General features: G+C 39.0%; 1 protein-coding gene across 3 annotated transcripts in view; it reads left to right on the top strand.

The window, feature by feature from the left end:
• LOC113478690 (opsin-5-like) overlaps window positions 1-15900 on the top strand; it is a 29818-nt gene that overhangs the window by 4838 nt on the left and 9080 nt on the right. For 2 of the 3 annotated variants that reach the window (XR_003398114.1, XM_026846099.1), the window contains exons 2-4: window positions 6278-6430; window positions 13110-13229; window positions 15670-15840. Coding sequence is in view for 2 of the 3 variants with exons in the window: in XM_026846099.1 (XP_026701900.1) it covers window positions 6292-6430; window positions 13110-13229; window positions 15670-15840 (430 nt within the window). In the remaining variant the exon portion in view is untranslated. Of the gene's footprint in view, window positions 1-6277; window positions 6431-9653; window positions 9753-13109; window positions 13230-15669; window positions 15841-15900 lie in introns of those variants that run through there. The other variant, XM_026846100.1, reaches the window with a different exon arrangement.

Genomic DNA, 15900 nt, shown 5'->3' on the forward strand with positions numbered 1-15900 from the left:
TACCCTGAAACCGTATGTCAGTGCTTGATAAATCACAGAATCATTCAGGTTGGAAAAGACCCTTGGGATCATCGAGTCCAACCATCAGCCCTACACCATATCCCCCAACATCACATCCAAATGACAGGTAATGTTCAGGTCCATTCTGGTTGCTGTCATTCACCTCTTGTAAAAATGTCCTGCTTTGGCAGCCCCAGGGGCAAATTCCCTGAATTTGTCCAAACCTTAGGAAAAACATCAGGTGATCAGTGCTCTGCAGGAACAACTGAATTATTTCTACCCCCTCCTTCAGTGTCCTCCCTATAGGAAGAAGGGATCAGGAAGATTGCTACTACTCTGTGATCTGCTTTTTCCTGGAAGAGGTGAGGATGACATGACCTTGCCTTCCTCAGGGTAAGAAGAGCCTGGCTAAGCTGCAAAGGATGTGGTGAAATACCCCAGCAGGAGATGAGGAAGAAAAACTGATGTAGGGCTGGCAAAACTGCATTGATTAAGCCAAACAAAAAAATCCTCAAATTGCCTTTTTTTTTTTTTTTTTTAAAGTCTCAGAAAATTTGAGGCTTGATATTGCTGTTTTTATAGTGTCTGAGTTGGGATTTTGGATCTCTCAAGGTTAGCTCTAGTGAAATGGTTCCATTTTAAAGGATATATTATTTAAAAGTGGAATTGTTTGTATTAATTAAATATGAATGTCTGCAGCACAGGAATAAGCACGAGTCCATTTCTAGTAGGAATGAACAGATTAGTTTCTTTTGTTATGGTTTTAAATCTGTTTTCACAAGCATTGGGGGCCTTTCAGCAGGGGGTGTGCTGGAAAGGTGATCTGTAGATGAGTTAGATGGTAGGCTGTGGTGTAGTGCTCTCTGTTCCCACGCTTTGGTCATTAGAGACCTACTGCAAAGTAGAATATTTTGGTCTTGAGACGGAGCAAGAAGAAAGCAGTCCTTGACAGTTCATTTATTTTCCACTGCTTGTCTAAGTGTGCCAACCATGCTAGAAGAAGTACCTATGTTGCAAAACATCTTTTGAGATCTTGGGGTTTTATCTATGCTTATTAATCAGAATCGATTCAGTTTTAAAAAGGCTTGTCTTATCATTCACTTTTATAATATTTTCATATATTTGCATTTTTTTTTTTTCCTTTTTTCTTTTTCTGAGTGCTAGTGCTCAAAAAGTGTACAGTCTTGGAAAAATGAAGGTCCTCAACAAAATCTGTTTTCAACAAATCTGTTTTGCTCTACAGATCCACTGCTGTAGGTCTTCACTGCTTGCTAATGCAAAAGTAGATGCAGACACTCACATAACTATTTGTGAACTTATTATTGTCCCATTTTTTTTTATAATTATTGCATTGTATCAAAACTCAGTAATAAGTCATTTCATACTTTTAAGACTGAAAGGAAACAAAAACACCTAACTAGGGCTTTAATAAAAAATTTAGATTTCACCTCTCAGCAGGGTGTTTAGCCCAAGTTGGGGGCCATATACATCTAAGTGTAGCTTTTCCCGTATCTGTGCCCTGCCAGTGTTGCTATGTGATGTCGCATTAGGCTGATTGGGCAGATCTTCTGTGAAGGGTAAACGTGAAGAATTTTCCTTGAATCAGCATCCAAAAAGTTGATGTTCCAAAAGCTCTCTGATTCTTTTTTTTTTTATAGGAGAAATATAAAACATTATAATTTAACTGATTTCTGTTGTTATTAGCACTAAAGCAAGCAGTCTGATGTCATGAAGCACAGTGTGCACCTGAAATTTAGAAAATGTTAGTTTAAACTTTTAATTTACTGAATTCAAAGTGGTGATTCTTCAACACGTGTGAGAGAATCTACCCCAGAATAACCAGTAGCCTGGTGGGTAAACAAGTCTACTAAGGACAAAAAACGTATTCCCAGTCCATAGCTTGAATCTTCAGACTTTGGCCCTAAACAGAGATTAAATCAAGACCTTCTTTCTTAAGAAAATCTATTTTACTACATAGGAGGAAAGAAAAAAAGAATAAAATAAGAAAAAAAAAAAAAGAAAAGGGTGTATTCTGTGTTTTTTTGAGATAAGTTTTCTGGTCACTGTTCTTTACATACCCAAATACAGCAGCTAGCTGGACTGTTAGGAGATACTTGGTTAAGGATGTGTGTCACAGAAATTATTTTTGACAGTCATCATCAAACCGGAGAAAAATTAGTGCCGGGAAGCAGGTATTTAAAGAGTGAAGGAGTGTTTGTTCCTGGGTGTGTTGAACTTGTGGTCTGTGTTATCAGCAGAGCAGCCGGGATGGGTGTAGGAGGATGAAGTCAATGCTCACTGGGGACCTTTGCCTATGCATTCCGCAGCCCATGCTTTTGAGATGGGCTGTGCAAAATACACAAGGGACATTTAGAATAAAAATTACACTTGACTGTATGAATTGGGATCCAGCAGACACTGAGAGCTGGCTAAATTTGTGGAGACTCTGAGAAATAGATGTCACTGGACAAATTAAAGAAAAAGATAATTTCCTCTTTTTCTCTTAAAAGATAACAATCTGGCACTAATGTATCCTTTTAACTTTTGTCTTTTACTGACTCAGATAAAATTACACATAGTTTTATTGTTTTTAACATATCATGAGAGGATATGAGGTTATATTCTTAATTAACATACTTGAAATGTTATCCCTCTAGCTGTGCTCATTATTTTAAAATGAGATCTACTAATTCTTTCTACGAGGTGTCACTGGGTCCACAGACATCTGTTTCATGCTACCATGTATCCCTTGGTAAATTCATCTGCTTCTACAAATAATTATAACACTTACATGTGGTCCATGACATTGAATATAATATTTCATTCCTTGTGCTCTCTTGTCAAGGACATTAAAGCACCGCTGTCGCAGTAACTTTCACAAAGGAATCTCTGCAGCATCCGATTGTATCTCAGTTTCCACAGTTCCTATGACACATACTACATACCTCTCTTTCTCATACTAAGTAACTTTTGTCTCTGAGCTACAACACGCCTTTTTTTTTTTTTTTTTAAGATTTTTGTTGTTGTTGTTTAAAATTATTTGTATCAATATTTCCTTCATTTGCCTGAAAAGTTACAAAAATATTCTCCCCACTTCATACCAGTTTGACATCCATTTTTGGCAAGCTAACCTAAGTGAAGTGATTGTTTTCTGACTAATTTAGATTAAGGACTTCAGATTTTGCCGGTATGTGTCAATATTTATCTGAGCCACGAGGAAGAAGGCATCATTTGTGTTAGTAGACCTTCCCTTTTTGTAGCTTCCCAGTATGTTTTAGGATTTCACAGGAATTTGCAAGCAATGAAGACTGGTGCAAGCATGGATTACTGACGTTTATATTAAAATAACATTTTATAGTCCCTGCCCCAACTCATTAATTTACAGAAGCTGTGGATCAGAACCTTTATGACTTTTATCAGGCTTTTAATATTGTGGTATCTTAAAAAGCACATGTACAAACAAAACCAACAGAGTTAGCAGTTCAAAACTTTGTTCCTGAAAAAAATCATGTGAGAAAATGCACATCCCCTACATTTACTAAGCTTTGCCTAATATTTTAAAAGTTATCCTTCATCATAATTTTTTTACCCAACAATTAGGCACTAGGTGATTATCAGGATTGTGACTTTTCTTGACTTGGAATTGTGAGAGGAATAAATAGTCTGCCTTGTTAATTACATCACTTTCTGTTTTTTACACTCTAAAAGTGAGACTGGATGCTTGAATAGAGCGTCATTTGGGGGGCACAATTAATTCCTGACTAATCAGGATGATAAAAATCCTTTAAAGCCATAATCTGCTGTTAAAATCCTGCTTTATATGTCACTGTAACATTTTTTGTGTAAATCAAACAAACTTAGTTTTTATTTTCTTATATCTAAAACTTATTCTTAATTTGCCAGACATGATTTAAAACAATGAGAAAGGCTTGTGTGTCTTTTTGGAAGATAGACATTAATCTCCCTTTTCTTTTTGATGAAAATTTTCGAGAAACAATATCCTCTCTAGGTTTAAAGTGAAGATAAGTTTTCTTTTTCAGCAACCAGATAGGACTAGTCTGTCATACCATTAACCTTTGCAATCAGGTAAACAACTTATATTGAGCAGAGCAGCAAAATCTGCCATGTTGTGGCAATTCAGTTTGATTAGAGAGGGTTTCCTCCTGCCCCGTAGCTGTGATTTGCTTGGGAAACCTGCACCTTTGCTTCCAAGGCAGGTTAAAAATCTCAATGACTGGGCTTCTGGCTGGACATAACATATACAGAAGTTGCAAATTCCTTTTCTTTTTGTCTACCTGTAAGCTGGACAATATTGTCCATGTGAGCCACATAATATTGATTTCAGTGGGAGATTTTAGTGTGGTTCAGGAAAGGAACATGTCCTTAAATACTCTGATATGTATTTATATCAAATCCAAATTGTGCTGACAGTCCCATGTGCTTGTCCTTTTGCATCATTTCACCCACTCACATGGTTCAAATGCTGCAGCGATGTGAGAGGTGCAGGACTGTGCAAGCTCACGGGCTGAAAAATGCCATAATCCTTCTAAAGGCCAGGTGGAATTTGGATCAAGACCTGTGGCTATGATTGGATGGAGAGGATGATCAGTCAGACTGTTTCCCAGATTCATGCCTTAGTCCACCCTTTTGTAGAAGATGGATTCTTTAGACCATGTCCAGGCACCCAACCCAAACCTAAATGGTTGCTCTGCTGCCTGGAACAGTGAACAATTTGAAGTGCTTGTTCTTTATGGCTGTGGAAGGAGAAAAGTGGTCATGAAGTCACCTAAGATTTTTTTTTTTTAATTAATAGGCCTTTGCTTATTTTTTCCTTTATCAGGTAAAAAAAAAAAAAAAAGAAAAGAAAAAAAGAAAAGAAAAGCAGTGAAGCTGCTGAACTTTAAAGACTTAGCATATGCCTAGGATGTCTTTTGTCTTCTCCCATGTCTAGAGTGACAATGTGCCCCCATGACCTGATTCCTTTATATAAGGTCTTTTTTCCAAAGCTAGATAGACAGCAGAGAGGGGTTTATGGGTACTTTAGGTGTAAACAGGTGTCATCTGCTAAATTTCTGGCCCAATAGGGCTGTTATTAAGAAGACTGCCTTTAAGATGCAGAAGAGATAGCAAATGGGTAAAATAATGAAGCATTTTCTCTCCTCATTTACTCTCCCTGCAAGTCTGGACTCCTGAGGGGGCGAAACTTAGAGCTGCACAAGTTGTCCCAGGTCCCACAGCAAAAAGGACGGAAGCCCTAGAAGTCAAATGCAAAGTTCTTGCATGCCACTTCTGCCCAACAAAGCACTGGCAAGAAGAACTGGGGTGACCTGAATGTTCCAAATAGCTCTTGGCTGGGTGGTTTTAAACATTGCAGAAATGTTTTTGGTTTATGCTAGAGATCCTCACTTCATTTCTTCGGTTGTCCTGGAGGGGTAACCTTCATGGCTGTCTGCCAGATTCTAGTTTTCCCATATCAGGGTTCACTTTATTGATCTTAGCACATTTGACCTCTGTAGCCCTTTTCCATACAAAAGGAAACGGAAAGAAAACTCAACAAGATTTCCCAAATGGGTCTATTATTTAATATTCCTGCTGCTTCTTCATAACGGTAATAGCCGATTACTCTTTATAACCATAACCATGTAAAGTTATTTACATTAGAACCCACCACCTAAATAACTCTAAGGAAAATTTATGGATGTAATATTTCACTTAACTGTAAAATGTGCCGAGCTACTATCTGTAGACATAGTGTCCCTCAGGATATGAAAAAATTGCCGGGACTGTCTTACTGATAATTCTCAGTTTCTTGGGATTATGAGAACAGTGCATATAGATAAAGACAACAAATTCAGTATGCATTAAACACATTGAGCAATGAAGCTAGTCAGACATAAACAATTGCCCTGCTTGTTTTTTTCTCAGTCTTGGGTAACTCTTACACCCAGCTGAAAATAGGAAACTCCTTAAGGTATTTAAGGAAGGCACTTTCAGAGGCCCTGGCTTGAATGCTGTAACACACTGGTACCTAGATGCTGCTCAGATGGATTACTGTAGTGAGTGCCATATGAATAATGACATTCTTGGATAAAGTAAGTCATGAAATAAATCATGGCAGGATGCTTTATGCAATTTTGAATTGGATCCTGAAATACCCTGGAAGCTGGTAGAACAGAAATGAAGACAGGAGGCTGCATCTTGGTTATGAACAAAAACATCTTTACATTTTCTGGTGGCAGACATGATTTATTGCAAACTCTGTACTTTTGATTTTCAGACACTGACCTGGACATGAATGGGATGGCATCGGATCACAACACGTCCTCCCAGGAAGAGTACCTCCCACACTATCTCCAGAAGGAAGACCCCTTCGCATCAAAGCTTTCTAGAGAAGCTGACATTGTAGCTGGGTTTTATTTGACCGTAATTGGTAATGAACTTTAGTTCCTCTTTGAAATATGACTGTGCCATTGAATCCTTGTAGGCACTCACAAAGAAGGCAGAAGCTGCTGTGCTTTAGTTGTGTAATCATGTATTCCTTCATACTAGAAAGAAAAATCTGGGAGGGAGAGGAGAGAATGAGTTAGAAATATGGTGTCAGCAGTTAGTGCCAACAGTCAGTGCTGCTCCACATAGCTAAAAGTGGCTAGCAGTAGACCTTCCAGCAAAAAGTGAAGAAATACTCAGTTTTTCTTGGTTGATATGTTACTAGCTTGCAGTTTAGTCATTCTTGACCGGAACTGGCTTTTGCCATTATGCTATGTGGGTTTTATGGCCTGTTTTCAAAACCTCTCTCATGTGCCTACACAGCAGAGAGAACATCCTCGGATGTGCTCATCTGAATCTTGCTCTGCTCCTGGCATCAGCTGTCCTCTGTCACGTATTATATTAACAGTGATTTCTGCCTAACACACTCCCCTTCCTTTAGTTTTGGAGTCTTTTACCATGTGCAAAATGACTTTGCAAGCAAAATAGGTGCAGCTATTTATTTGTTAGTGCACATAGATGGTAACTGGGACTGATCTCGACTTTAAGTCTTCTATGCCACAGAGTTGTCATTCACCTGGGAAACAGCAGTGTCCATGGCTTCTAGGAATAAACTGGTCCTTGTCCTTGCTTTGGGGATGGGGGCAAGGTTATATCTTTTTTGCGTCAATATTTTTGCTCTCGAGTACTGGAGCTTCTGGTGCCTCAATGCTTACACTTCTTTCTATGGTTTAGGGTTTCTAGTGTTTTATGGCTTTAGTTTATGCAGTTTCTCACAGCTCAGCAGCTATTTTTCTCAGTAACTGAGCCAAAGTCATGTAACTGCTACACTGAACTGGACTCTGGGTGTCAGACAGCTCATCACCAGGCCAAATATAGGGTATACAGTGTATTCCTTGTCATTTATTTTGGTTTTGATTCATTTCCTTGTTCTTTCAGTTCTTCACAAATTACAAAGATCTTTCAGTCCTACCTTCATGTTTCTCATTTGCTATTTTACATCCCTCCTTGCTACTTTCTCTTACTGCCTTTCCCCTGACTGATCTAAGTAATCTAATCTTTTCTGCAGTGGAGGTTTCACAAGGGCTTGAATAACACCTATTTCTCGTTTGTCTTCTACTTATGTCTTTATCTAAAAGTGAATTCAGAGCAGTAGAGATGGAAGGTGAAGCTGTTCTCAGTATTCATGCACTGTTTTGTATGTATCCTAGCTTTTCATATATAGAATTCTGTGCTGCTATGCAGACAGATGTCTTCAGCAAACTGTCCAAAACAACCCCCCACTTTGGGGATTTTTTCACTTGGTTAAGAAAATTTAGCTTTAATCCCAGGAAATACATCTGATTAGCTGAAATGAATCCTTCCAGCGTACACTGTATTGACTTGTTATTGGCTGTATTTAGTGTAGATTTATCTGGTTCCAAAGAAATACCCCTGCCAGGTGTGAAACATCTTGGAAAACATAATCAAATTAAGTCAAGGAACCAAAATAAATTTCCAGTGAAAAAACAAAACCTAACCATGAAGGCACAGACTTACATGAGAAGTGTGAGGAGATTGAAATTATAGCTTAAAAAGGGCTGATAATCATTTTGATATTGGATTTATGAGTGAGATTTATCAGTAAGTTTTCCACCTTTCTGATGTTGTGGACTGGACATCAAACAGCCTGTCTTGGGTGCACCCAGTGGCCCAAGCCAGGAAAGTTCAAGATGTATCTCTGCTGTATATATGTGTAGCTCTAGATATCATATCTTACATTTTGTTCTGGGTTTAACTTATTTTTTGTGTGTGTTTGTTTTGCATTGCACTTTACTTGGTTAGTCACTTTACACTTACTATTATTACACAGTCCAGTAGCAGCTTTCAATAGAGCCAAGTATGCTTTTCACAGGCATATGTAAATGACATATTTGCATCTTCCTTAGACTTGCCTCTATAGCATAAGATACCATTGGAATCCTGCACAGATATTTTAAATTCCTTTTAGCAGTGCTTGCAACGATTTTAAGCAGTCATTGTTGAGATGCTGGTCAGTTGTGCCCTCAGCCATTTCAGCAATGCAGCTGGGTTCATGTTTTCTAGACCAGCACAATAGCGTTTTGGACACTGTGTATAATACAGAAATGGATATTAATTTGTCAGAGGCTGAGAGAAGTACAGAACCCCCTGCTTTTATAGGGGTTTTTGTGAAGAAAAGTGTTGTGCTTTTTACGGATAAACTAGAATTACACCTCACAGCTCAGCCACTAAGAGAGGGAAGTAAATAAAACTGGTGGAAGGAGCAATGTTAGGTCATCTTCTCTGCTTCTGAATAGATGGGGTAAAGTAGCCTTTAAATATGTCTCTTAACAAAAAAAAACCAACAAAAAACAAACCAAAACAAACAAAAAAAAGGCTTTGGGCTAATGTTTCTCATGTGAGTTGTACCTTAAAAGACTGGTTTAGCTTAGAGGCTTGGGGATGTCACTGTTAGCTCCTGTTGATGTGCAGATCCGTATTTTACTACACATTCATGTTTAGGTGGATAGCGACATTTCAATAATACCTTGGGCTTGCAAAAATATGACAGCTTAAAAGGAAATTAATCTTTGTGCTACCCAGGTAAATCTCTGAATAGCTTTTTAAACTTTCTGTATAGTAAAAAAATAATCCTAAACTTCCCTTTCCACTAAGCTGAATTCTGACAGTTCAGAGGATCCATTTTTCTGTTGGAACAAGAAGCACTGCCATGCAGAGACTTTCAGTGCTAGATAGTCGATCTTAAGGTGGTGGAGAAGGAAGCCTAGCTCTGTGAAACTGTTCACTGGCATCAAATTCCACACTAACAGTCTTGCTAAGGCTGTAAATTTGCTTTAATTGGCAGCTTTATATGAGCTTTATATTGGCAGCTTTATATGAGTTAATGACAGCTCACAGGTATCCAAAACCATAAGCAAAAACTACGTGCTCAAATAGCTCTTGGGTATAGTTGTGTCTTGGGATAACTCTGCAGTGTTGCAGATTTACTTTGTGTAATTTGCAGACGACGGAAAACCAAGCTGGAGCATTCTGTTGCTGTACCCAGTGAGGGTATGTCTATGTTTTTTTTATTATAACTTGTGGTTCAGACCGAACCTGTCCATTTTCACTTCCTGCCACTGAACTGTGTCCCCGTTCCTTTGCAGATCCCTTCCAAGAAATGGTGGCCCTGCTTGGGGATGTCCTGTGCGGACATCCTGATAGCAGAGAGAGGGACTAGCTGCGGACAGGTGGGAAGACAAGAGGTAGGGATTGCTATCGGGCATCTTTCGTGCTTGAGGCATGTAAGGCACAAGTGAGTTCAAGATTGATTTGAAAAAGGGGAAGAAGCTGCCCAGTGAGCAAACAAGGCTGGGATTCTATTAGGAAACTCAGCAGAGCCTTTAGGGTCAGGCTGGTTGTACAACTGAAGTATTGCAGTTTGAAAATATAAAAATACTTTATTTTTGTCTTTGAAGAAGACCAGGTGTCATGGTCAATCTGTGATGAATTCCCTGCAAATGTGTGATCTTTTGTCCTAACTAGTTCATTTCCACGTGTATTTTTTGAATTGTCTGGAAAAAAAAAAATCAAACAGTACACATGGTTGTAAGAATCCAATTCTTTTTACTTTGTCACTTCCCCTGTTAGTTTTTTCATCCCTGACTTGATTGATTTACTGCACAGCCAGGTAGGGTGACTAACTACTGAGCAGCGACCCACTGGCTGTCAGCTCCTTTGAAAGCCTGTGGAAAGTAACTATTGATTTGCAAACTGTTGCTGCATGCTTCCTCAGTGTGTTATGAAACAACTTAATTGAAAACAAAATTCGGAACGATCTCTTTTTTTTTTTTTTTTCCCCTTCTTTTTTCCCCTCTGATGATTTAGTAATGCTGACAGATTGGAGGAAAGGAGTCTTATTTGTTCAGATTGTTACTTTTATACACTTTCACCTTTCGCTGCAGGTTACGTATATGAGCCTGGCTCTTTCTCTGTAGGTGTCACTTTTTTAGTTAGTGCATCCTTGGGTCCCTGTTTGTGTATATGTAATAGTGTTACGGTGCTGTGGACACTTGTGCTTCCTCCTGGAAAAAAAACTTTATCTTATATCTGAAAAGTCTTTTTCCCCCTGTTTCCAACCCTGGGCTGTGCCCAGGCACGCAGCCTGCCAGCACCTAGCAGAGCTGGGAGCCTGCACCAGTGAGGACTTCAGCTAGGTATTAGGGCAATCTTTTTTAATAAAAGAAAAAAAGAAGCATTAGCTCGTTCACCTAAGGAGATTACAAAGATTCTGTCACCAAGGAGTTAAACAAGAATTCAGATAAGCAATTGTCAGATGCAGATATAGACAAAAGGCAACTTAAATTATCACTTGACTCCTTCCAGCTGTAGGATTAGGGCATCAGTGGTCTGGGGTTCTCTGAAACATTGCTATTAATAATGAGCAGTTGCTTTAGGGTCTTGTCTGATGAAGACATCTCTCTGGACTACCAGTCAGTTAAAAAAGATTCAGGAAAATGTCGGGTGTTTTTGAAAGGTGTCTCAAACTGAATGCTGGCACTGTAGATATCATAAATATCACTAGAGAGAAAATGACATTAAGAGAGAAAAGGATTAAGATGTATGAAAAATGCTCAGCAGCACTGAGATACATTCACTTAACTGCAGAGAAGAAAATAATTCACATGAATATTTGTATGCACTTATAATTCACATTAAATTTTCAGTCATAAGAATAGGATGTTCTTTAAATTTCATTCACCAAAGATAAAACAAATTTCCTGAGAAAGCCTAAGATTCAGTGATAAACCAGCTTCTATCCTGTTTTTTAAAACAATATAGAAAGCAATACTGTAAGTATAAAATAAGAAGTGTTTCCCATTAGATGAGTGTTGCATTTATTACTGAAAAATTCAAAATCAAAATATTTTTCTCCTGAGTTTGGTAAAATTTTGGTTCCACGTTTACTCATCTTTCTTGAGAATAGTCTGGGAACCATTTTTCTCTCTGCCTCATGGATATTCCCAGGTTGCACCATTGCAAGGGGATTGTTCCATTGATGGGACAGAGTAAATAATTACACATTTAATTTCTGAGATCTGGCCTTCCAGAAGACACTGAGGAAAATTATGTGGTGTTCAAAGGTACAATATTTGGACAGGGTGATGTTGCTGTGAGACTGGGGGGCTGCTGGGTCTTTTCAAAACATGAGTTTGCAGAACCAAAGCCATGTGTAGGAAGGCATCACGAAGAGTGACATTGCTGCCTCACCAACAGAGGCACGTTATGCTATTTACGACTTTTTTATAGTATTGTGGAGGGTTGGCCTTAGCTGGTAGCCAAGCACCCAGGGCAGCCACTTGCTTACAGTCCCCACAGTGGGATGGGGAGGAGATAGGAAAATAAAAAACCATGGAGATAGAAACAGGGTGGAGGTAAAGACAGGGAGATCAATCATCCGTTACTGTTGTGGGAAAAACAGACTCATCATGGGGCATTTAACTTCATGTCTAATTACTGATTTGGATAGTGAGAAATAAAGATGACAAACATAAAACGCTTAAGGAAAGCACCTTTCCTCCCCATTTCTGAGGCTGAATTTCAACATCCTTTGCCTCTTGCTGTTGTAGGTCCCTTTGGTGAGGCAACAGCCGTGAAGGAGGTTGGGGTCTCTGCCACTCTGCTCTTCACTCTTTTCTTCTGCATCCCCCTCCTTCTCACCTGTCTCCTCTGCTCTGTTGTGAGGCCTCCAGTGGGCCACAGTCCTCTCGGGGTGTTCACCTTCGGGGGTGACTCTTGCTTCATGAAAGGGATCTTGTGTGCTATCCTGTTGCCACTGCAAAACGTTCCCTCTGGGCTTGAACTCTTTCAAACATAAGTTAGTGAAGAAAGAGTTTTCTTTAAAGGAACTGAAACCCCTGTAGTTTTTGGTACCAGTGTGATTAGCTCCATGGCTGATTAACCACTTGCAGCATTGGTCCCTGCGGGTCCTTGGGTGCTGATAAGACAAAAAAGATGTCAGACAACGTGCAGAGGATCCTTCCTCATGCGCTGTATTCCAGCTGGAAGTTAAAATTAGATCTATTTTATAATTTTTCTTTCTTATGATTGAAATCGATTTGTGTTGTAAAATTTTCGATATATTAATTTACATTATTTTGGAAATTTATCTCTCAACCTCTGTTTATAGTATTTACTAAAATTAAATAATTTTAATGGTCAGAGGTTGGGGTTCTTGTGGCTACAGACAGCTGAATTTCATTCTTGTCGATGTTTAAATGTTTGTGAGAAAAATGGGGTTGTTCAGAACAGAGGAATTATGGGATTTCTATTGTACATTCAGTTGACAGTTGTGCAGGCTCAGGTGGTGAAGGCTGCTACAGAGGTGAAAATAACATTTGCTGTGGGAGGGAGGCGTCTGCAGTAGATGCTTCTATGAGCTGCATAATGAGGATGAGATGATCATGTTTCAGAGTAAAAGCCTTGGGACCACAGGTTCAGGCTGAAAATAATGAGAATTTCACAAGGAAGATGTGATATTGTTGGTTTTGAGGATAATTCTAATTTGATGTTTTTCTTTTTTTTTTTTTTTTTTTTTTTTTTTTTTTTTTTCATTATTATAGGGATTCTTTCAACTCTGGGAAATGGATATGTTATTTTTATGTCCTCAAAGCGAAAAAAGAAGTTGAGACCTGCTGAGATAATGACTGTTAATTTAGCAGTGTGTGATCTGGGCATTTCAGGTAATTTCATGTCTTATTTTCACTCATTTTTACTGTCCTGCCATTCTCTCTGCCAGCAGCAAGAGACAGCCCTCTTTACTACTGATATTTCTGCTTCAATGAGAGTCACTCCAGTGAGATGGAGTGTTCCAGGAGAATTTCCACAGCTATATATTTGGAATGTAAACAGGTATATCCTGACCATATTAAATGTATGTACCAACCATGCAAAATACAGCTTGTTTGGGAGCCCTCTTAACAGGAGGACTGCTAGTTTCTCTGTTAAGGTCTGTCACCAACATAGCACTTGGTCACCTTGCCTTCCATGTGGATCTCAATCTGTGTGTTTAAGTTTTGTAATTAAAAATAATGGTGATTGGCACAACCATTTTTTTTTTTTTTTTTTTTTTTTTTTTTTTTTTTAACTGAAGATGTTGACTCAAGAAACGTGATGTGTTCTGTCTGCTGGATGGGAAGATGGGACTTTTTCCAAAATCTTCATGTTTCACTCGTTTGCCTTGGTACCCTGTTCAAGAAACGGGTTTTGCCATGGCCCTGCTTCCTGAAGATTTCCACAGGGTGGCACCAGCCACTTGTTCAAAACTGCAGCAGGCACATTTTACACTGATGCCATGCTGAGTCCTGTGCTGCTGGACAGAAATTTGGTTTTGTGCAAATAAGTGTGTTTGCTTTTAGAGCTGGCAATGATTTACATGAATAAAGTTGCTGACTCAGCATATTTCATGTTTTTCTTGAAACCTTAATCACTGGGGTCAGCTTTTGCTTAAAAATTAAGGTATATTTATTCTGCTCAGATAAAAGCGCATAATATATTGCCCTTAGCACAACCTTCAGGCTCAGACAAAGTTTTCCTTACAGGCTGAAGCTAAAGGAAAAGAATCCCAAAATACCTTGTTTAAACTTAAGTCTCATTTTGAAGGATTTTCAGTCATGGTGTTTTTGGTATAGAAGATGAAGCAGAGGCCATTTTCTGCAAGATTTTGTCTTGGTAGAAATGTTTTAGTTTTCTGTTAAGAATGAAAACAATATTTAGTTTTGCATCAGTTTGATCTAAAATGGAATATTTTGGGTGATAATCCAAAATATTTTTCTACAGACCGCTTCAAAAAAATAGAGACTTTCGTCTTGACTTCTATGAATAGGTTACCTTGTGGGAATTACAGTTTGCAAGCCCATTTTTGCCTTCTTTATAAATCAATTCACTGAGCTGCCATGACGTTACAGACAGTGTGGTTCAGCTGGAGAAACTAGCCTAGTGCAGCTGAGATGCTTTCAGCTCGTTGAGGTGCTCTGGAAACTCTTGTGCAGGAAGGAATAGGGTCACAGGAAGGTGGAGTTCAATATTTAATGTTTGAATGTTGCAGTTGAACTGTCCATGCCTTCAGATCAGTCTGGTAAGTAGAAATGAAGGATCTGGAAAACATGCTGGTGTTCCTAGATTGTAATTTTCTGAGATTTCAGATCCGTTAAAGGTGGGTGTTTTGTGTGTTCAGTTTGAGACAAAAGAAATTAAATCAGGAAATGGAGATTTCCAACTAGAAAATTACAATTTTCAGACTTTCTCATTTTCATGATACTTAAAAAGAAAATGAATGATGTTAAACTGTTTTAAGGTGAGAATGGAACAACATATGACCTAACTTCACTTCTTCCATAAGGCACCACCCACTTTTACAGTTGGAGAAATGAGCTAAGGTGCCACTAAGATAGAGTTTCCAAAATACTTAGGTATTTCCCTTCTGTTTGGGGGTGCTGACAACTTTTTAATATGACTTGCTGAGAGTCACTGAGGAAGAGTGTGGTATGGACGGGAGCTGAAACCACTTCTGCAGCTCAAGTCCATGCTACAACCATAGCACCATCTTCCTTTCTAATCTAACCCTTTACCACAGTATGCATCTCGCTATTGGGCGTTGATAGTTTTGCAGAAGCCCTCTTTGAAGGCAAATTTCTTTATTTTGTGTTTGAAGACACTCAGTGGATTATAGGGATGTAGCCTAACTAGATGTGTACCTGTTTCAAGCCCAGATTCACTCATCACCTCTACTGTTTACATACTGGCATGTGTTTACATGTGGACTTAACACATACTCTGAAGTTTCCATAAAGCAAGGAGCCTGCACATGTTCAGTACCAGAGTATGGGTTTACTTCTGGCTCACGTGGTCTGCAGTAAAGCACATTTCCAGACATTCTGCAGGCTTGGGTCATCCTACCACAGCATAGATGCTATGGGATCCAGCTACAGCTGTCTTAGGCTTAGTCCTGTGGACGGAGGGCACTCAAGTCACCACATCTGTTGTGCCTGAAGCACTCTCTTCACTCTGCAGAGAATTTTACTGTATCTTTGGGCAAAGGAGAGGGTTTACATTTCTGGAAAAGAGTGGTTGTATCAGTGATGGATTTTATTGGTCAACTGATGTTCTTTTTTCCTTTTGAAGTTGTAGGAAAACCCTTTAGTATCATTTCCTTCTTTTCTCACCGCTGGGTGTTTGGATGGATGGGCTGCCGCTGGTATGGATGGGCTGGTTTCTTCTTTGGCTGTGGGAGCCTTATTACCATGACAGCTGTCAGCCTGGATAGATACCTAAAAATCTGTCACTTGTCTTATGGTAAGAAAGAAACGCTATATAAAATGACTATATAAACCCCCCCCACCCCCCCCCCCCCCC

This window comes from Athene cunicularia, assembly GCF_003259725.1.
Source record: "Athene cunicularia isolate RWA chromosome 3 unlocalized genomic scaffold, athCun1 chr3_part1, whole genome shotgun sequence".
Taxonomy (NCBI): Eukaryota; Metazoa; Chordata; class Aves; order Strigiformes; family Strigidae; genus Athene; species Athene cunicularia.